A 23,420-nucleotide genomic window follows, 5' to 3' on the forward strand; every position below is an offset into this window, starting at 1 on the left:
CTCACGTAACATTATTTTATGCTTTTCATTTGAGCAATAAACATTTCGGCTCTTTTGTTAGAAATACATTGACACCCTCTTGTGAGGGGACTGACCTCCACGGTAAGCAAAAAGACAAAGATAACCTTTGATCTATCAAAATGGGTTACATTCTGGTATCTGACTTGTCCAGTATTATCAACAGCTGGAATCATGTTAGTTAAACACAACTTCCTTTTCACAAAGCTATTTAGCTCCATCTAATCACATTTTATCGATGACGAGTGGGCCCAGCAGCATTGACTCCAGCAGAGAGGGTTACAGACCTGAGCAGACCCAGCAGTGCAGACTCATGGGGGCAGCATCTAGGGCGAGTTTAGGTGTACCAGCAGCTTCTAATACGGTGGCCCTGGTGCTGTTACGTGGCTGCTGCAACAGAAGCAAATTTAGGTTCCAGCGCAGACTCTCAGAGGAGGTGGCAGAATCAAGTTTGGGTGGGTGCAGTACCTGGCAGCATAAGTGGCTTCTGCATTGGCACGGCCTATTGAGGACTCATAGTGACAAGGGCGTCGGTGAAGGCGAAGGGTGGCAACTTTCATTCTGGCAGCAACGTCACAAAGGGGTCTCGTACCTAGTCACCAGGCCCATGACCAGAACGGAGCACTTAACAAAAAAGAACTGTGGGGTTGACTGCTTTTTCTTTGTTTCTTCTGCCTTTGTAATCTATTTTTTGATTTTATTTTTCTGTGTTTTAATATGGCACTGGAGAAGGGTGACACTTTACAACATGTAACAAAATACACATGACAATAATTGAATAATTCAACAATTTTCTTAATGGATTATGTTATGCCTCATGAGGAAAGGCTATGCTTATACTGTTTGGAGTTTAGAAGAATGAGAGCTGATGATATTGAATCACATGAGATATTGAGGGCATTTGGCAGGGTAGATGCTCAGGGAGAGTTTCCTTTCAAGGGGTGAATCTAGAACTTGGGATTGCAGGTTAAAGAAAAGGATGTCCCATTTAACATGAAAATGAGGGTTTTCTTTCCTCTCTGGGTCATTTGAAATTCTCAGTTTTTGATCCATAAAAGAGTCAAGGGTTATTGTGAACAGTCATGAAAGCAGACTTAAAGTAACAATCGGATTAGCCATGACCTTATTGAATGGCCTACTCCTGCTTCTAATTCTTACATTCTTGTGAAAAAAGGTGGTAGAAAATGGTACTGTGAGAGCAAATAAGGATTTTTTAAAAAATGCATCCTACGCACCCTAGATCTCAAATACACCATGAACCTCTGTTGGACTCATCACTCTGTGACCCACTCTCCTTTTATTTGGTATATTTGAGCACAATTTCATGACATTTCCTGCCAAACACCCACCTTGATGCATTATAAAGTTTCTAGATCTTTCCAAAACAATGTAAACCCTTTTGTAACATCTCAGGACTCTCAGAACTATTCCTGATTCAAGCATTAAAAAGCTGAGTTACAAACAAACATCTACATAATGAACAGGAAAGAAGCCAAGTTAGAAATTCCACAATTTTGGAATCCTTCTGAATTTGAAGTGAGTGCCTCATCTTTGCTTCCTGTTAGTTCCCAAAGCTCACACATTGACTGTTTCCATTTACAGGATGTTAGTTGCAGTGAACTGATTGAGACCACATCTGTATCATTCAGAGAAAATAGGGACAACTGTAGCTGGAGGGCTATTCTTTCATTGCAGCTGCAACAGTAAACATAAGATGTTGTGGTGAGGTTGTGAAATGAATAAAGAATGATGAAATGGGGGACTGTTTGGTGGATGTTGTTGAGGAATTCAAGGAGGTATTACACTTACAAAAGACGGTCTCCTCTCATAGAGTCAGTACAAACAGACCCTTCAGTCCAACCAGTCCATGCCGACCATAACCCCAAACTGAAGTAGTCCCTTTTGCCTGTGCTTGGACCATATCCCTCCAAACATTTCTCATTCATGTGCTTATCTAAATCTTTTTATAACTGTACCCGCATCCACTACTTCCTCCAGAAGTTCATTCCACTTTGTGTTTGAACTAAAATTTGCCCCTCTTATCTTTTTTAAATCTTTCTCCTCTCACCTTAAAAGTATCCTCCCTAGTCTTGAAATTCCCCCACACTAGGAGAAAGGCACTTGCCATTCACTTTATCTATATCCTTCATTACTTTATGAACCTCTATAAGGTCACCTCTCAGTTCAACATTTTCATTTTGTGTTACCTGTTTCTCAGTAAAAGCCTCACAACTGAATCAGAACACAATATATCTATTTAATCTCATAACATGCTATATTACCCAATGTCTTGCCCTTGTTAAAGGTAAATTGTGCATAAGCATTCACTTTCTGCAGATTACATAAAGCTTGGAAATGCAATGAAATGTGAGGAAATTAATAACAAACGGCAGAATATAACAGCTACGTTCTCAGGATGCTGAAATTCATAAGATTGGCTGTAAATGTGTGGATTTTCATCCTAAATCAGGTACTGACAGTCTGGAAATCTCCTAGCTTGCTGTGCCAACACTGGGAGAAAGTCAATCGAATGATAGAATCTTCAGTCTGGAAAGGCGGGTGCTGGATATGGTCAGGGCCACTGCCCTATACGCAGTTTGGAAATGACCATTGCAGCTGCTGAATACCAAGTGGGCTGAATACTGGCCAGCAGTCTATTAGGCTTTACTTCAAACAGCTCTCAGTACACTCGAGTCTTCAGTCATCTTGAGGTCCACCACAGTGATATCAGCCTCAAACTATTCAAATCTTTTCTTTCTTTCCATCTGTTGAGAGTGTGATATAGCACATAGTGTTCTGAAATATGTTGCATTTCTCTTCTGCTGACTCATAGGACTGTTGGTGCTTATCTGGGTTGGGTAATATGTCTGACATTGATATGAGGATAGTATTTCTGCTTTGAATAAAAATTTTCCTCAAAGATTACATCCTAACCCTGGTACATGCTGAAGAGTATCTGTATCCCAGTCAGTGTTGTAGCTAGCATGTTGAGAGTGCTGTTTAGATTCACAATTGGTGATGATCAAGTGAAGTTGGTGCTGATGCCTCAATCTTGGATACCTCATATGAAATGGCTTGTTCTGAAAGAAAATGTTAATTACATGAAGGCTTGCTCATGATAGCAGCAAAGCTCAGTTATCTTTCCCAGGCTATGATGGCTGGGACAGGAGGCCCATGGCACATGGTCTATTCCTCCGCTGGCATCAAAATCCTCAGTAGAGAAAGATGTTCTAACATGAGGTATTGCTGCTAGCAGTGTCAAGCTCAACAAGCAATGGGTGTTTCACCTCTGTAGTAGAGCAAAGTCTTGGGACATAGATACTCATGAGGTTCACTAGCCCTGTTTAAATTCAGACACAAATGTGAACAAGTGAATGAATTAGGAGCAGGAGTAAGTCATTCAGCCCCTTGAGCCTGCACCACCATTCAATAAAATCATGGCTGACCTGATCATGGCCTCAGCTTCATACTCCATCGACATGTCTTGTTGGGAAGTGATGCCACTGGACAATCTACCTACCATGTTGGTTAGAGATGTCTTGCATGCGTTAATAACCAGTTGCCTGTTGTCTGTCAATCCCATGCTCATGGTCCTGATGTTCCAGCTTGCCAATCAAGAGTTAGTACCTTCTTTCTTTTTGTCTGTATAGTTTGATTGCCTGGTGCAATGGATTCTGTTTACACACTGAGCAGACACTCTGAAGCAGATTGGTTCATAGAGGGTGAGATCTTGCTCCTTGACTTGAGGGGAAATATTGGGTGACCAATGGGACGTAATGGTCAAATCTACTATCGGAGATAACCCATTCTCTACTCCAATCAAATTAGGCTGATCACTCATGACTTCTATTTACTGTGTTGTGTTGATTCTCTGCAATGAAATTGGTGTATCATTTCCGGGATGAAAGCCTGGGCAAAACTTATGGAGAGCCTGGGCTTCCCAAACATTAGAGACCACCCTCTCAACCCTTAAAGGACTGCAAAACTCTGCCTGGAATCAACTTGGTTGCAAGAATTGCTTGAAAGATAACAATAGCTTGGCGTCAGTCTGCCTTGAGCTTCCACTCCAGAGTTTTGTCAGGGTTTACTCCCTGAACCTTACATTCTTCCAATAAATTGCCAAGGCAGTAATCAGCAATTGCTAGGAGTTGAATTTATGAGTGCCAGGGTGTGTCTTCATGCCTGTGGGCCTATATACTTCCTGTCCAAGGGCCAGACCTTCTCTGAGTTCCCTTGAACATTCAGCCTGAGGCCATGAGGGACCCAGTTTTCCTATGTTAAGACCATAGGCCCATAAGAAATGGAAATAGGAATCAACAATTCAACACCTCACATCTGCTCTGTCATTCAATAGAATCATGGCTGATCTGATATTCCTCACATCCACTTTCCAGACTTTTCCCCCTAACCCTCGGTTCCCCTACTGATGAAGAATATATCAATATCACAATATCACAAATAGACACAAGGACTCTGCCCTGACAACTCTCTGTGGCAAAGAGTTCTAAAGACACTCTTCTCTCTGAGAGAAGGAATTCCTCCTCATCTCCGACTTGGCACCCCTTTATTTTGAGCCCATGCCTGTCGTCCTAGACTTTTTCCATGAGGGGAAACATCCTTTCAGCATTTACCCTGTCAAGTCCCTGAAGAATCCTATATGTTTCAATGAGATCATCTCTCATTGTAATCTTACCTTTGCTGGTAAGAGAATCCCTCCATACAGGGGATCATCCTTGTGAACCTTCTCTGAATTGCCTCTAATGAAACAATATCTTTATTTAATAAGTGTTCGTAATACTCTAGATGTGATCTTGCTAGCACCTTGTACATTTAGATTAAGATTTCCCTCCTCTTATACTCCAATTCTGTTGGAATAAGGGCCAATATTCCATTGGCTTTTCTGATTACCTGATACATCTATGTGCTGGCTTTCTGTGTTTTGTGCACAAGAACCCCAAGTCCTTTTGTGTTGCAGTTTTTCTTCATTTAAATAATATTCTGTTCTTTGGTTCTCCCTTTAAAAATGAACATTGTCATACTTTCCACATTATACTCCACATACATTGGGGAGGCGATGGCCTCGTGATATCCTCACTAGACGGTTAATCCAGAAACTCAGCTAATGTTCCACGTACTCTGATTCAAATTGCAGTGGCAAAATTTCAATTCCACAAAAAATAAATTTCAAATTAAGAAACTGCTGATACCATGAAATCATTGTCGATTGTCGGAAAAACCCACCTGATTCACGGATGTCTTTCAGGCAAGGAAATCTGCCATTCTCATCTGGTCTGACCTACATGTGACTCCAGACCCACCAGAATGTGGTTGACTCTCAATTGCCCTGCAAATGGCAAGCCATTTGGTTGGACCAATCACTACAAAGTCTCAAAGAAATGAAACCGAATGGATCACCTGGCATTTATCTAGCCACCAGAAAAGACAATGGTAGAAACAGCCCTGCTGATTCTGCAAAGTCCTCCTTACCAACAACTGGGGACTAGTGTCAATTGGGAGAGCTGTCTCACAGACTAGCCTGACATCATAATATTCATGGAATCATACGTTACAGACATCATCCCAGACACCACCATCACCATCCCTGGACATGTCCTATTCCACTGGTATAATAGACCCAGCAGAATTGGCAGCAGAGTGGTATGCAATTGGGAAGGAGTAGCCCTGGGAGTCCTAAATGTTGATTCTGGACTTCATGCAGTATCGTGGCTTCAGGTTAAATATGGGCAAGGAAACCTCCTGCTGATCACCATATACTGTCCTCCTTCAGCTGATGAATTGGTACTCTTCCATGTTGAACAACACTTCGAGGAAGCACTGAGGATGGCAAGGGCACAAATTGTACTCTGGGAAGGAGGTTTAAATTTTCACTACCAAGAGTGGCTTGGCAGCCGTTCTACAGATCGAGTTGGTGGGGTCCTAAAGGGCATAGCTGCTAGACTGGGTCTATGGCAGGTCATGAGGAAATCAACAAGGGAAAACATTCTTGACCTCATCCTTACCAAACTGCCAGCTGCAGATGTATCTGTGCATGACAGTATTGGTAAGAGTGACCACCACACAGTCCTTGTGGAGATGAAGACCTGCCTACACATTGAGAATATCCTCCATCTCCACTCATTGTTTCCTGCCCATTAGCTTTTTTTTAAACCCATGCCAATATACTCCCTAAAACATTATGGACTCTTACCTTATGACCTTTGGTGTGGTACCTTGTTGAATGCCTTTTGCAAGTTCAAATACAACACATCTACTGCTTCCCATCTACCTATCAGGTTAAGACTTCCATAGAAAACTCTAATAAATTAGTCAGACATGATTTCTCTTACATGAAGCCATGCAAACTCTGCTTGATTAGATTATGATTTTTGTTAGTTAGATAGTTGATGTTCCATGTTCCATGAGGACTTGTCGATGGAAAAGCCACAGACAAGGTACACATGTGGCTGTCTTCCTCACATTGCTGCTAGCCAACGGTGCAGGCTAAAAATGAAAAGCAAACTGACACACAAAAGCATTCAAACTTCCTTCATTGATGCACGAGATGCAGAACTTCCCTATCTGACAAGAATGATCCATCCAGATTTGACTCCACTTCCTCTGCATCATTTCACAATCATTGCCTGATTGCTCTTGGCGAAGAACAAAAGAATGATGTAATGGGAAACTAGCAGATGGAAAGAATGTTGTTTTCCTTTGGAGACTGAATTTATTGTTTGAAACAGCTCCAAGCTGTGTGCAGTAATTGTAGCTGCAGGGAAATCCCGCCCCAGCCTCCGCTCAGAGATATTGTAGACTATTTGACATCGGTTGCTAGGAGCCACAGAATGAAAATATCTTGGGAGAGATTTACTGCAAAATGAGTCCATAGATAGTATTGAAGAACAGAGAAAGTCCAATATAAGGTTGACTTCTTCTCCCCCAACAGAAAAGTCAGAAATCAGTATAAGATTATAGGAAGAACGGAGAGGATAGCAACAAGCAAGATTCAGCTTCAACCTATGCACCTTGACCATCAGGAAACCTGTGCTGCTACAGACATTGGTAATGGCAAATACAGCCATCCAAAAAAAAGGAGAATAAAAACTTCTGGATCCCATTTGATGTCTGTAGATACTTTCTAAACAATCTGTTCAGTGGTGTTGTTATGCACGTGAAAAGTCCAAATGGGACTTAAACCAAGACCCCCTATCCCAGAGATGTGGACACTACCAATGCACTACAAGAGCTCCACAGGATGTCCATATAGACATAGACTGAGCTACCTGCAGGTGTAAGACCATGAGTGACTAGTGACTTCTTTCTGTGATATGATGAGGATATTTAGTTTCAGTGTGATCGAAACCACCCAAAGCCCATCACCCTGAAAATGATTATGACCCTGAGAATTTAGGCAGGTGCCAGGGATCTGTGTGTCATCAGGTCAGCTGATGCATTTTTCAACACGGCAAGGGTACTCATAAGTTTATGTGAAAGACAAGACCAATCAGGCTGATAAGCCGAAAGTGAGGACTGCTGATGCTGGAGATCAGAGTCTAGATTAGAGTGGTGCTGGAAAAGCACAGCAGGTCAGGCAGCATCCGAGCATCCTTCTCCTCTGATACAATCAGGTTGATAAGGTCAGTGGCTTCAATGGTCTCGTATTTTCCTACAGTCAAGAGAGTCCTAGATTGCAAGCACATAGCACCACCCATGAGTTACCAGGTGCATTCATGAATTGCAAGCGGTTACACACCTTAAATGGTCAAATAGCTTATGATTCGGACAAAGGAGATTTAATATCTGAGCAGAGCACCTTGGGAGTAATCATGATTGATACATCCAAAGATGCTCCCAAGTACTATAAAACATTATTCTGGCAACAGAATTGAAAATATGGATTCTAGACGACTATATCTGCTGAGGAGATATTCCATGACCCACGAACTCAGGCAGAGCAGCACCACACTGAGAGCAACATGAGCAGGGTCACGATTTTACATTCTACAGTGTGAAACAAGTACTGTAGATAGACCAGTTCAGCATGTGTCAGCAAGGGTCTCTCTTGGATTAGTGGTGTGTCGCAGTGTCCAAAGCCTACAGATGTGAATGGATGGGTGGAGGATCTAGGAGAATGATGAGGATTCATCAAAACACTTTTATTCTTCCTCAGAGTACCCTTCAGAATCCTCATCAGCTCCTTGACCATTTAAGGTGTGTAACCACTTGCAATTCATGAATGCACCTGGTAACTCAAGGGTGGTGCTATGTGCTTGCAGTGTAGGACTCTCTTGACTGTAGGAAAATACAAGACCATTGAAGCCACTGACCTTATCAGCCTGATAGTATCCGAGGAGAAGGATACTCGGATGCTGCCTGACCTGCTGTGCTTTTCCAGCACCACTCTAATCTAGACTCTGAAATTGAGGAGTGGGGGCTGGGTGGCATGGTACCTACAAGGATTTTGTATTGTGGCATTTCACAAAGCAGCACAGGTGGCCTCCTCCGAACATTTCAGGCTATCATGAGCAGAAGACCTATTACAACTATCACAGCTGATGACCCCTTAGAGAACATTGTATGCAATTCAAATCATTATAAAAGCATGTGGGATCAAAGCCCTTTAGTACAAATGTCAACGAATTGCTTGGCAATGAATATTGCTAAAAAGAGACATAAGATAAAAATCTTCAGATTTATCTGGACAAAAGCCAAGAAGACCAATTTATAATGGACAACTTATGTAGTATGAGAGAGAATGCCGATTGGTTGGCATGGAGTTACAGCAAGAACTGTTCACTGTCACAATGAACTGATTAAATTCAAACTGGGCAAGTTGACTCTGATTGCTCAGGGAATTGCCATGGGACTGCAGAAGGAATTGGCTGCCACAATACCCCTTTTCTCAGTGAGAAAATACGGCTGTGTGAATGTATCTAAGTTGTTTTTCTTGTCTCAATCCTGATGAATGCAAGACAAAAAGCTTTGACCTCATGTCTCTTTTTAACAAATTTTAAAAACATTAGAAAATTTACTAGAACTTCAATTTATACCAGGGCATGCTGATTTAATAAAACCAAATGTAATAACATCTCTAACCTATCAGGTTGATAGTCATTTGGTGGTAATCTTGAGTATTACTGGAAAAAAAGACCTTTTATCTTTTCATCTTGCACTCATCAGGATAATTCACAAGAAATATAATTAAAGGTGAAACCAATATTTGTACTGTATGAGTGAACAGTGCTGATTGGTTGACAAGTTGACTCTGGTAGAAGCATTGCCATGGAGAATGTACAAGCTAATGAAGAATGACTGTTAACTGTCAATCTTTGTTAATATTTTAAACCAGGCAAGTTGACTCTGATGTGTGATCAAGGAATTGCTGCAAAAAATTAACTAGAGAATGATTATTTCTTCTTTTGTTGAGGTGCTACAGGCCAGTGCCTGTTCATTCTGTCTGCAAATTACAAGTTTTTGTGTATCAAGACATATAGGTTCCTGTACTCAGAATTCTATCACACTGTGAATCCAACTGACAATCCTCAACTTGTGTACAGAACTCACCAAGAGCAAGGTGAAAATCATTGACAAAATGTGTCTTTGTTCAGCAATGTCACATCAAATTGTAAGTATCACCTTGGCTCACAAATATGTGCCTAAATCGTTTTCTTAAATCTTTTCCTAATGTTATGTAATCATTCCTCCTCATCACAGTTGATAGAGCTGGAAACAGACTCTTGATTTTGATATCCCTTTGTGATGATCACCGTAGTCATCCTCTGGTTGCTTCAGGCCATGAGGGCCCTGTGTGTGACCCATGTTCAATGGCAGCTGCCTTCTCTGTCACCATGGAACCCAGGTGCCTCAGACTGATAGGGGAGTGGCTCTTATTCAATGGTGGTATAAGCACAATAGAGGGGAATAACCTTTTAGTTCATGAAACTAGGAGAGAAGCAGTTAAGGTAGAGATGAGAAATTATTAAGGTAAGTCATTTGTGGGAGTCTTGCATGGGCCCCTTTATAGTAACCACATGATAGAAAAGTATAAAGGAAGAAATAATGAGAATTGTCTGAAAGGTATGGTGATAAACATGGAGTTTTTAAATTACATATACACTGGAAAATCAAAAGTGCAAAGGTAGCTTAGATGAGTAGCTCAGACTGCCCTGTTCAGAACAACGATTTGGAGCCAAATAGAGATTAGGCTACACTAGGCCTGATATTGTGCAACAAGATAAGATTAATTAATGACGACATAGTGAAGGTGCCTCCCAGGTAATAGCAATCCTAATGTATTTGAATTTTATATTCCGGTTAAATGAGAGAAGAGTGGCTCCAACACTCACATTTTATACTTCAAACAGGTCATTTACAAGGTCAAGGCTCATTAAATTGAATTGTCAAATTAGTTTAATGGAAGGGCCCATAGAAATTCAGTGACGGACAGTTCAGGAGACATTTCAGAAAACACAGGACAGATACATTCCAACATGAAAGAAAAATTCCATTGTGAGGACTCACTATCCATGGTTATCTAAAACAAGCTAAGATAATATCAAATTTAAATGAAAAGCATACTATTGAGACTGATGGAAGGCAGATTAGAAGATTGAGCAGAACATAAAAAACAGTACAGAATGACTAACTCGGGGAAAAATTACAGTATAGGAGAAAGTTAGCTAGAATCATAAAAATATTTTGTCAGAGTTTCTAGATAGATTTAAAATGAAAAGGGTGGACAATATGCTGAATAGCCTACTTAGAGTCATAGAGATGTACATCATGATAGCAGACCGTTCAGTCCAATCCGTCCATGCCGACCAGATATCCTAAATTAATCTAATACCATTTGCCAACACTGGGCCCATATCACCCTCAACCCTTCCTATTTGTGTACCCATCCAGATGCCTTTTAAATGTTGCAATTGCAATTTCCTCTGGCAGCTCATTCCATACAACACCACTTTCTGCGTGAAAGGTTATCCCTTGGGTCCCTTTTTAAATCTTCCCCCCTCTCACCCTAAACTATGCCCTCCAGTTCTGGACTTCCCCAAACCAGGGAAAAGACCTTGCCTATTTACCCTATCCAGGTTCCTTTGTAAACCTCTATAAGATCACCCCACAGCCTCCGACACTCCAGGGAAAACAGCCCCAGCCTATTCAGCCTCTCCGTACAGCTCAAATCCTTCAACCCTGGAAACATCCTTGTAAATCTTTTCTGAACCCTTTCAAGTTTCTATAGGTGGGAGACCGGAATTGCACAAAACATTCCAAACATGTCCTAATCAATGTTCTGTACATCTGCAACATGACCTCCCAACTCCTATACTCAATGCTCTGTCCAATAAAGGAAAGCATACTAAATACGTTCTTCACTACCTTATCTACATGCGACTCTACTTTCAAGGAACTATGAACCTGCACTCCAAGGTCTCTTTGTTCAGCAACACTCCCCAGGACCTTACCATTAAGTGTATAAGTCCTGCTTTCAAAAATGCAGCATCTCACATTTATCTAAATTAAACTCCATCTGCTGCACCTTGGCCCATTGGTCCATCTGGTCAAGATCCCGTTGTACTCTGAGGTAACCTTCTTCGCTGTCCACTATACCTCCAGTTTTGGTGTCATCTGCAATTTTACTAGCTATACCTCTTATGTTCAAATCCAAATCATTTATATAAATGATGCAAAGCAGTGGACCCAGGACCAATCTTTGTGGCTTACCACTGGTCACAGGCCTCCGATCTGAAAAGCAACCGTCCATCACCACCCTCTGCCTTCTACCTTCAAACCAGTTTCAGTGTCCACATGGCTAGTTCTTCCTCTTTTCCATGTGATCTAAACTTGCTAACCAGTCTGCCTTGAGGAACCTTATTGAATGCCTTACTGAAGTCCATATAGATCACATCCATCACTCTGCTCTTGCTACTTCTTAAAAAAAACTCAAATCAAGTTTGTGAGACATGATTTCCCACGCACAAAGCCATGTTGACTATCCCTAATCAGTCCTTGCCTATCTAAATTCATGTAAATCCTGTCCCTCAAGATTCTCTCCAACAACTTGCCCACCAGCAATGTCAGGCTCACCGGTCTATAGTTCCCTGGCTTTTCCTTACCACTTTCTTAAATAGTGGCACCATGTTAGCCAATCTCCAGTCTTCTTGCATCTCACCTGTGACTACTGATGATACAAATATCTCAGCAAAGGGCCCAGCAATTACTTTCCTGGCTTCCCACAGAGTCCTAGGTGCACCTGATCAGGACCTTTATGCGTTTTAAGACATCCAACACCACCATCTCTGTAATATGGGTATTTTTCAAGATGTCACCATTTTCCCCCATTGTATATCTTCCATATCCTTCTCCACAGTAAACACTGTTGCTAAATATTCATTTAGTATCTCTCCCATCTCCTTGGTTCCATACAAAGGCTGCCTTGATAATCTTTGAGGGGTCCTGTCCTCTCTCTAGTTACCTTTTTGTCCTTTAGTGTATTTATAGAATCCCTTTGGATTTTCCTTAACCCCCTATTTGCCAAAGCTATCACATGTCCCCTTTTTGCCCTCCTGATTTCCCTCTTAAGTATAGTCCTACTGCCTTTATACTCTTCTAAGGATTCACTCAATCTCTGCTGTGTATACCTGGCATATGCTTTCTTCTTTTTCTGAACCAAAACCTCAATTTCTCTAGTCATCCAGCATTCTCTACACCTACTAGCCTTGGCTTTCACCCTAACAGGAACATACTGTCTCTGGACTCTCGTATCTCATTTTTGAAGGCTTCCCATTTTCCAGCTGTTTCTTTATCTGTGAACATCTGCACCCAATCAACTTTTGAAAGTTCTTGCCTAATACTAATGAAATTGGCCTTCCTCCAATTTAGAACTTTAGCTATTAGATCCATCTATCCTTTTCCATCACTATTTTAAAGCTATTAGAATTATAGTCTCTGACCCCAAAGTGCTCCCCCACTGACACCTCAGTCACCTGCCCTGCTTTATTTCCCAAGAGTAGGTCAAGTGTTGTTCCTGCTGGATGACTAGAGAAATTGAGGTTTTGGTTCAGAAAAAGAAGGAAGCATATGCCAGGTAGGTACATCCACATACTGAATCAGAAAATTTTCTTGTACACACTTAACAAATTCTTCTCCATCTAAAGCCTTAACATCATGGCAGTCCCAGTCTATATTTGGAAAGTTAAAATCCCCCATTGTAAGCACCTTATTCTTACAGATAACTGAAATCCCCTCACAAATTTGTTTCTCAATTTCCTACTGACTATTAGGTGGTTTATGGTACAATCCCAATAAGGTGATCATCCCTTTCTTATTTCTCAGTTCCACCCAAATAACTTCCTTGTACATATTCCCAGGAATATCCTCCCTACGTTAAGCCACAATGTTATCTCTTATCAAAAGATTTATAAATTCCTGCCTAACTTCCTACATTCTCCCTTCAGAATCCCATCCTTTTTCCTTCCTACGTCGTTAGTTCCAATGTGTACAATGACCTCCTGCTGGTCCCACTCCCCTTTGAGAATATTCTGCACTCTCACCGAGATGTCCTTGATCCTGGCACCAGGCAGGAAACTCACCATTCTGATTTCTCGTTGCCAGCCACAGAAACATCTATCTGTGCGTCTGACTAGAGAGTCCCCTGTCAGAATCGATCTCTTAGAACTTGACGTACCTCTCCTTACATTAGAGCCAGTCTCTGTACCAGAAACTTGACTGTTTGTGCTACATTCCCCCGAGAGTCCATCACTCCCTATGTTTTCCAAAACTGTATACTTGTTTGAGAAGGGAATAGCCACAGGAGACTCTTGCACTACCTGCCTCCCTCTCTCACCTCTCCTGGTGGTAACCCATCTACCTGACCTTATCTGCAGTTTTTCTTCCTTCCTATAACTGTCATCCATCACATCCCTGAACGCCTGTAAATTCCTCATTGCTTGAAGTGGCAATTAGAGGCAATCTGATAGGACTCGTAAACAAACATATTACTGTAGACATAATCATCATTAACATGGAAATTCTCCCTAATCCCCCGCATCCTACAGGAAGAGCATAGCCCTCGACTAAAGGGCATCTTTGCACTTTAACAATCTTCAAAAAAATAGCACAGTCTTACTGCTCTAAAAAATACTGCTCCAGGTTAACTTAGTACTTATGTTTTATATTTATAAATTTAAATCAAGAGACAGATCTCAATAAAGCATATAACCAAGTAGAATCTACTCTACTCACTGTTTTTTAAAAAAAGACATCAACGTTACACTTAAAAACCATTCACTTATCTGCTCCTGTGCTGTGAGCTCTCCCATACAGGTTCCTCCAAGGTCAGCTGTGAATGCAGTCCGATGTCTAGAAATACTTGAACTCAAACAGTAAAGGCAGTAGTTGTGCAGATTCACTGATGTCAGACAGTAGTGCAGGTTTCTTTCTCTCTTCTGCTCCTATATTTTATGGTTGTCTTATGATCTGGTTTACTCAACCATTTACATTTCCATTTCCCCATTCTGAACTAATGATGGGGGAGGCCAAAGGTGAAGCAGCTGAACATGGTTGTACCTAGGACACTACTCTGAGGAACTCCTGCAGAGATTTCTGGAGTGGAGAGGACTAAACTGCAAGAGCCGTAACCATCTTGTCATATGCTAGGTATAATTCCAACCAGAGAGTTTTCCTCAATTCCTACTGACTTAATGGCCCAGATCTTCTGGTCTCCACATTCTCAGAAAAGGGACCCTATGGAAATCCAATCTACTAACAGTAAAGGAATTACCTTGGAAGTTTGGACTTCCAATGAGCTATTCCAGTGCTCCCCAAGACCCTCTGACCAATGTGAGTTGATACTATGGACAGCTCCATTTGCTTATTGGAAATATTGGACAGACCAAATCGCCCCGTGGCTCAACATTTCAACTCCCCCTCCCACTCTGCGGAGGACATGGAGGTGCTGGGTCTCCTCCATCGCCGCTCCCTCACCACCAGACGCATGGAGGAAGAACGCCTCATCTTCCGCCTCGGAACACTTCAACCCCAGGGCATCAATGTGGATTTCAACAGTTTCCTCATTTCCCCTTCCCCCACCTCATCCTAGTTTCTAACCTCCAGCAACATGATCCCCTGACGTGTCCGTACTTGTCCGACCTGCCTAGCTCCTTTTCCACCTATCCACTCCACCCTCTCCTCCCTGACCTATCACCTTCATCTCCTTCCCCACTGACCTATTGTACTATATGCTACTCTATCCCCACCCCCACCCTCCTCTAGCTTATCTCTCCACGCTTCAGTCTCTCTGCCTTTATTCCTGATGAAGGGCTTTTGCCCGAAACGTCGATTTTGCCTGTCCTCGGATGCTGCCTGAATTGCTGTGCTCTTCCAGCACCACTGATCCAGAAAATCCCAGTCTAATTGCTGGATAAATGGCACCTCAATCACTCATACTGACTCCCAATTCCTATCTCAAACCCCTCTCTATCCACACTGACTTCCCCAGACCATCCCCACTGACCTCACTGACCAACAGCCTTTGCTTCAAACCCAAGCTTAATTGAGTACCCCTCCTGACCTGACCTAGCCCTTGACTGACTACATCCCTCCAATGTTGCCTCACTGCCTGACCCAACAAACCAGCAAGCTTGACATGACTAGCCCCTATCCACTCACTTGCCAGTCTACCCACTTATCCATTTACCTCATCAATCCTTCTACCCTAACCCTTTAATCTAACATTAAATCATTATCAAGCTGGAGAGGGTTCAGAAGAGACCAGAATGTTGTCGGGTATGGAAGGTTTGAGTTATAAAGAAAGGCTGGATAGTCTAGGACTTTTTTTCACTGGAGAATAAGAGGTTGAGAGGTGACCTGATAGAAGTTTATAAAATAATGAGAGGTACAGATAGAATTAATGGTAGTTGTCTTTTCCCAAAGATGGGGAATTTCAAGACTAGGGGGCACATTTTTAAGGTGAGAGGAGAGATGTTTAAAAAAGACATAAGCAAATCTTTTACACAGAAGGTGGTTTGCATGTGGAATGAGCTTCCTGAGGAAGTAATGGATGTGGGTACAATTACAACATTTAAAAGGTGATTACATGAATAGGAAAGGCTTGGAGAGATATGGGCCAGGAGCAGGCAGGCGGGACTAGTTCAGTTCGGGATTATGTTTGGCCTGGACAGGCTGGACCGTAGGTTTCCATTCTGTGTGACTCTATGACTATGATTCTATAACCATTCACCCGTTTGCTAACCTTCACACTGGATATTCACTTGACTAAACAACTATTAGTGCCTTTAAAATGGTGTTGCCCTTTTGCCATTCTCTGTGTGAATTTCTGTACTGAAGGAGTTTTTCTGCATTATAATCGGACGTCTGGCCTGTTACCAAATGAGTTTTCCCAGGTAAGTAAGTATTTTTCTCTTTTGATCACTTTCAAATTGAGCATTTCTGCACTATTTGGAAGTTTGTGCCAGTTTTGGGGCACCTTGATTGGAAATGTTGCCTTGATGTCAAAGGCAGTTATTCTCAGCTCACCTCTGGAGTTCCACTCTTTTTTTCCATGTTTTAAAACTGTGATTTCTGGAGTTGAGTGGGTCTGGTGAAGCCCAGACTGAACATTAGTGAACAGGTTATTTGTGACTCACTGCCATTCCTCACTAACACGGTTGCTGACCTCATCCATCACTTTGCCGATGACTGAGAGTAAATTAGTGGGTTGATAATAGATTTAACTTGTCCTGTTTGTTGTGAACAGACCCAATGTGCCCTTTAAAATTTAGCCGTGTAAGCTTTTTACAATATTTTTCTGCAGCCACATGCAAATAGTGTTTGTCAGAGAGCAAGGCCTCAGCGTGCCTTGAAGCTTGCTCACCCATGTAGCTTAGTGGGATCGTTGAACAGGACAAACCTCAAAAATGTTCTGTTTTGTTGGGTAGATAGCAGTGTTTTTTCCACATATTATTTGAACTGACATGACCGTGTCGGTTTAAAAGAACTGTATCGAGTGGGTCCCAGTGAGAGCAGCTTTAACATTTTGAGAGCAGCTGACTCTTTAATATTGTAAGAAATCCCATCAGTCGACTGATCGACACCATCTCCATAGTAGCCAGTGAAATGAGAGCGCAGTAGACTCACAGCAGCATTTGTCCTTTTGTGAATGCGTGTGTGCACCAATAACCCTGAGGTTTATAGAAGCAGACTGACTGCACCACTTGGAGCTGATACATACTTAAAGTGACTGGGCTGCAGAACTGTATGTGAAGGAGGATATTCACAGAATGAAATAGAAAGTATTGTTCAGATTCTCCAGTGACCCCTGGCTGCCCAACCTGAGCTAGAACAATTACAACAATTTCTCAAATGTATGGTAGGAGGTTGCAAATCTGTTGGGTGGGAGCATTTTAGAGCCAGGGCTGCTGTCTATTAATGAATAGGTTTATTGTATAGGTAAGATTATTGCTGATATCAAACAGTGATGGCCATTACCCCTACAAGGCCCATAGGGAATCACTAATTAATCTCCTTGTGGAGTTCATTGAGTATGAGTTCCCTTGGTAACCCAGGGATGATTCTGCAGAACTGTCTGTGCCAGACTGCGACTAGCCTTTGCACGCCACGAGAAGTGGCTCTATTTTGGTATTCATCAATAAACAATGTTTCTTTCATCTCAGTTTTCTGAGTTATTACTTTGGTGACAAGAGTCAAGAAAAGTTTCAGGCAGCCTTGCCTTTCAATGACCCCGGTAAAGCCAAGACAGGAAAATATTGGAAATGCTGGAGTTTGGGAAACTAAAATGTTATGATATGGGTTTGGAGGATTGGCCCCAGTACACTGAAAGAGTGAGATATGTTTTTCAGGTGGATGGGATAGAAAGAGATCACTGAAATGAGTCATTGGCCCAAACTTCCAGCATCATAAAGAGTTTCCTTTGATGAACTGTTAGATGTGTTCGTGGATCACCATGACCCCAAACCATCTATTATATAGCAGTGTTATAGGTTTAACATGGCAAATAAACTTCCTGAGGAACCAGATACTGAATTCTTGATGAGACTGCAGAAATTGGCAGAACACGGGCGGCAATATGGGCAGCTCAGTGGTTAGCAGAGCTGCCTTACAGCACCAGGGACCCGGTTCGATTCCAACCTCTGGCAACTGTCTGTGTGGAATTTGCAGATTCTCCCCTTGTCAGTGTGGGTTTCCTCCGGGTGCTCTGGTTTTCTCCCACAATACAAAGATGTGCAGGTTAGATCAATTAGCCATGCTAAATTGCCCAAGGTGTGTAGGTTAGGTGCATTAGTCAGGGGTAAATATAGGGTAGGGCCATGGGTCAATGTGGACTTGTAGGGCCAAAGGACCTGTTTCCACACTGTAGGAATTCTGTGATTCACTGTGTGATGATGCAGCTCCTTTAACAAGGTTATTTTGCCCTTGGTTTTTTTCAAGAGGGGTAGTAAAGGTAGAGGTTCAAATGTGTCTGGAAATATCTACTTGAAAAAGTGTTTAAGTTTTTTTTAAAAGGAGAGTGGCTAGTTTGTCCAGTTCAAAGTTTTAGTTTGGTTTGGTTTTAGCAAGCAGCCTGTTTGAAACTGCTGGTCAAGTTTTAGCTGGGAACCCAAAGAAACCGCTCCATGCCGGTCCTGTCTCTCATGCTGACATTCATAATAGGTTATTTTATGATACAAGCAGTAAAACAGGACTGTCTTTGAACTAAGATTCTAATAAGGTTGTGTAAAAGATGTGTTAATACCTGAAGTGCAAAGATGGCAGCAGATAACCACAAAAGTGTGGAATTGTTACATTTCCCTGTACTTTGAGGTTCTGATCTTGAGGAGGTATTTGTCAAGCTTCTTTTGTGCAATTGCAGATTTAAATACTAAGACAGAACCAATTCCTTTGCAGTAAATCCTCATCTTTCCTTGTGAGGTATCATCATTAGTTGATTGGGTGAAGCACAGCCTTAACTCTAGTTTATTTGTATATAGAATATAAGAATCTAAATTCATTCATCTATTCAGAGTTAGCTTCCTGTTTATTAAATATTCTATTTGTTATGATCCAGTTGATCTTAATATTGTGTAAGTCAGGTCCCAGAGTGAAACTTGGCTTGATAAACCTTAACTTTTTTGGAGCAGTAGAGGTTAATTACTAAAAACATTCACATGTACTTTTAACATAAAGAATAAAACATTGATCAAACAGCCACCACAAGAACTTAGATGCAATCTCCATGCTTCTCAGATGTACTACAGATTATGCTTCTACCAGTCCTACTGCTTGCTTCCCAATCCACAATAAGTTTGACTATTTAGATAACTATATATGATATAAAATAGAAGTATATAAAAATAAAGATTGAGCATATAAGTCTCAATGAACATAGAAACAAGAATAAGCTGGTCAGTTTGAACCTTGTCCATTATCCGAGATCATGATTAACCTGAAACCACATTTGCCCTTTTATTGCTGATAGTTTTGGTTTAAAATGTCAATTGCTTTTCCAGGATGTGAGTTCTAAATTTTCAGCACCCTTTGTGTTTAAAAGTACTTCCTAATTTCATTCCTGACTGATCTTGCGTTAGTCTCAGTCCCCTGGTTCTGGATTTCCTGACCAGGGGAAATAGTTTCCCTTCACTGAGCTATTTGTTCTCTCTTGTACCTTGAAAGCTTTGATGAAATCATAACAAAACCTCCCAAATTCCCTGGACTGCAACCTTAGTTCGTCTAATCTCTCCTTGTAATTTAACCCTGGGAGTCCAGGTATTATTCTAGTACATCTATGTTGCATTGTCTCCAAGGCCAACATCTCCTTCAAAAGGTCTGTTATCCTGAATTGTTCAAAGTGACTCCAGGTGTCTTGTATACTTGAAGCTTGGTCTATACCCCTTTGTATTTGGGTCCTCAAGAAACAAATGCTTGCTTTCCATTTTTCCTTTGGATTATTTTTCTGTTCCTCACAATTTAATGATCTTTTTCTAACGTCCTCAGTTTGATCATTTCTAGGTCCAAAGTAGATTACTTTACATTTTCCTTCATTGAAATCCATTTGCTACAGATTTTTCTTCTCATTTAATATATCAACAGCTCTTTGAATGTAATGTTTCCATCTACACAGGATCCAGTGCTAGCTTTTGTGATGATGTCATTTGAATATTTGGTCTCTTATTCCATCAGTTAAGTCATAAATAAATATGGTGAATAGTAGAGGCTGTCATGTTTGCATGGGCAACCCGGAACTAGCTAATTACTCCTCCAATGGGCCAACATGAACTCAACAGCTGAATGGGCTCTTCTGTGCTGTAAGACCTTATGATCATAAGATGCAGGAGCAGAAGTAGGCTATTCAATTGATTGAGTCTGCTCTCCTCTTCATTCTAAGATCATGGATCCTGTGATGCCATTAGCCACATGCTGCCAATCCTTTAAGTCAACAATTTGCCTTCATTTCCATAAGCTTCAACCTTAGCGCTCAGCCTCTAATGAGCAACTTTATCAAATGCCTTCAGGAAGTTCAAATAAACAGTATTCATGGGCATTCTCTTGCCCATTGCTTTTGTCATTTCTTCAAAGTCAAATCACTTTCATCAGGCATGACCTACCCTTTACAAAGCCAATTGTTCTGATGAAAAGGCATCAACATGAAACATTGTTGCTATCTCCATACACGTATCTCCATATTCAGACCTGCCAGTACCTTGTAGAACTTCTGATTGCTTTAAAAGTCCACGTTCATTTTCTCTGCTCAGGTGAAAACTTTCAAGATATTCGGTGACACTATTTTTAATCATAGATTTCACTAATGTCTGAATAGCTGTTGTCAGGCTAACAGAACTATAATTTTCCTGGTCTCAATCTCATCCTACTGAAGTCAGCCTCACTAAATCAAGAATCGTAGGTGAACTTGTGCTCTTCCTAAGCTAATGGTCATTTAATTGGGCAGGAAGCTAGCAGGAGGGGCAACACGTGCATATCTATTAATGCTGTTTGCCACCCACTGGCAAGCAGACAGATTGCCATGTGGAATGCAGACTACCCTGCTCCCATGGATGTCCCTCATTCAGTTGCACCCAGTGTACAATCAAAGGACCTGGCATCAAGGCAGGAATGGGTGAACAGAGAAAGCTCTATAAGAGCCACACTATTGCCCTTGCTGGTGACCCTTGCTGCAATATTTTGAACTTAATCACATCATAATCTTTATTGTATAAATGCCATGTACTGATAAGCTTTCAACTGAATCTGCTTTGTTACTAAATATAATACAGCATGCATCCTTAAATTATGAATTGTGCTTGTTTACCTTTATTCAATGAATAACTTTTTCTGACCCCTGAAAATTCTTTCTTTCATGACTCCCTACGTTCAGTGCCCAAGGAAATTGATGTACAGTGCCTTTCAATTTGATTGATTGAACGATAAAGCATTCATGATTCAACTTTAAATCCTCAGGATTTTTTGAAACACTTCAGGTCGACAAAGCACTTCTAAAATATCAGTGTTGTTGTTGTATGCAAACATGACAATCTATTTGCATACAAATGGTAATGAGAAAAATGACCAGAAAAATCGATTCGAGTGGTATAGGTCAGCAGTAATATCAATCAGATTACATCAAAAATAAAAGGATTTATTGTTGGGACAGGATGAGACAGTGGTACCAATTTGACTGAATGGCCTGCTTCAGTGATGTAATTCTATGTTTCAAAAAAAAGGAAAGAACTTGAGACAGAAATCTGCCTGAAATGAGGGACACAAATAGGAGAAATAGAGATTAAAAACAAGGTCAAGCCTATGGTGAGTCTTTCAAAGAATTTATAAAATCTCTTATCATGCTTTATTATGCATCCTTTCCTTCATTTACAGAAATAAAACTGAAGAAATACAGATACCTGATTGCATTGGTCATCATTCTGATGGTAGTTGGAGTATTAGTATTGATAACAATACCTGTGGTGCAGAACAGGTCACTGCCAAAGAAACTGAAGGTAATTGTGAATATCTTTTGGAAAGTTCTAATGGTAGGTCAATGATGGCTTACTTATCTTTTCTCATGTCCGACTTAAGCTCCTGCGTCCAGGCCATATTTTATTATTACTCGTTATTATCCAGTATTAGGATGTGGGTTTCACTGGCTGGGCCAGCATTTATCGCCCATCTCTAATTGCCTTTTAAACATGGCAATGAGTCATCTTCTTGAACCACTGCAATCTTAATGCTGTTAGGGAGAGATCCAGGATTTTGACCAAGTAAAGGACATATTTCAATGTCAGAATTGTATGCATCTTGGCAGAAGACCTGCAGCTATTGGTGTTTGTGTATGCCTATTACCTTTCTCCTTCTTGGTGGTGAACCTCAGAGGGGCAGCAGAGACTGTTGAATAACTTTTATAATTATAATGTTCTTTTTTTTAGCATTAAGTCACAATCTGATTCAATGAAATACTGTCGTGGATTACACAACACCGTTAGAATCATAGAACTGCATAGAATATACAGCACAGAAACAGCCCATCCAATCCATGCTGGGACTTTTGCACCACCTAAACCTTATCATTTATGTAACTCTATTACAGTAATGCTTTCTTCCCTGAGACCTTATGTGCTCACCTAACCTCTGAGAATTGAAACACTTAGTGTATTCAACATTTTTATAACTCACTGGGTAAAGAAAGTTTCAGGTAAGCCCTATATGATTTCTTGACAACTGTCATAAATTGATACTGGATGAGTGGTGCTGGAAGAGCACAGCAATTCAGGCAGCATCCGAAAAGCTTCGAAATCGACGTTTCGGGCAAAAGCCCTTTTTGCCCAAAACGTCGATTTCGAAGCTCCTTGGATGCTGCCTGAACTGCTGTGCTCTTCCAGCACCACTAATCCAGAATCTGATTTCCAGCATCTACAGTCATTGTTTTTAACCACGTCATAAATGATAGCTCTCCTCCACACGTGGAAACAAACACACTCCCTGGATTAATCAAAATCTTTTGTCATTCTAAAAAGACTTCATTCATGGCACCCAGCAGCCTCCTGTTTTCAGGGGTGAAGGAATTCTGTCTGTTCATCATTTCCTCATATGAACTCACATTTTTGGTATCATCTTTGTAAACGTTTTGTGCCTATTAGAGTCATAGAGATGTACAGCATGGAAACAGACCCTTCGGTCTAACCTGTCCATGCCGACCAGATATCCCAACCCAATTCGTGTCCCACCTGCCAGTACCCGGCCCATATCCCTCCAAACCCTTCCTATTCATTTACCCATCCAAATGCCTCTTAAATGTTGCAATTGTACCAGCCTCCACCACATCCTCTGGTAGCTCATTCCATACACGTACCACCCTCTGCATGAAAAGGTTGCCCCTTAGGTCTCTTTTATATCTTTCCCCTCTCACCCTAAACCTA

General features: G+C 41.3%; 1 protein-coding gene across 4 annotated transcripts in view; it reads left to right on the forward strand.

Moving 5' to 3' along the window:
* entpd1 (ectonucleoside triphosphate diphosphohydrolase 1) overlaps nt 1-23,420 on the forward strand; it is a 120,608-nt gene that overhangs the window by 44,618 nt on the left and 52,570 nt on the right. For all 4 annotated transcript variants that reach the window (XM_043712869.2, XM_087998825.1, XM_087998823.1 and 1 more), the window contains exon 2: nt 21,883-22,004. In XM_043712869.2, coding sequence (XP_043568804.1) covers nt 21,883-22,004 — 122 coding nt within the window. The remainder of the gene's footprint in view (nt 1-21,882; nt 22,005-23,420) is intronic.

Source organism: Chiloscyllium plagiosum, unplaced genomic scaffold, assembly GCF_037043375.1.
Source record: "Chiloscyllium plagiosum isolate Xiang-an unplaced genomic scaffold, Cpla_swu_hap1 HiC_scaffold_22, whole genome shotgun sequence".
Lineage (NCBI taxonomy): Eukaryota > Metazoa > Chordata > Chondrichthyes > Orectolobiformes > Hemiscylliidae > Chiloscyllium > Chiloscyllium plagiosum.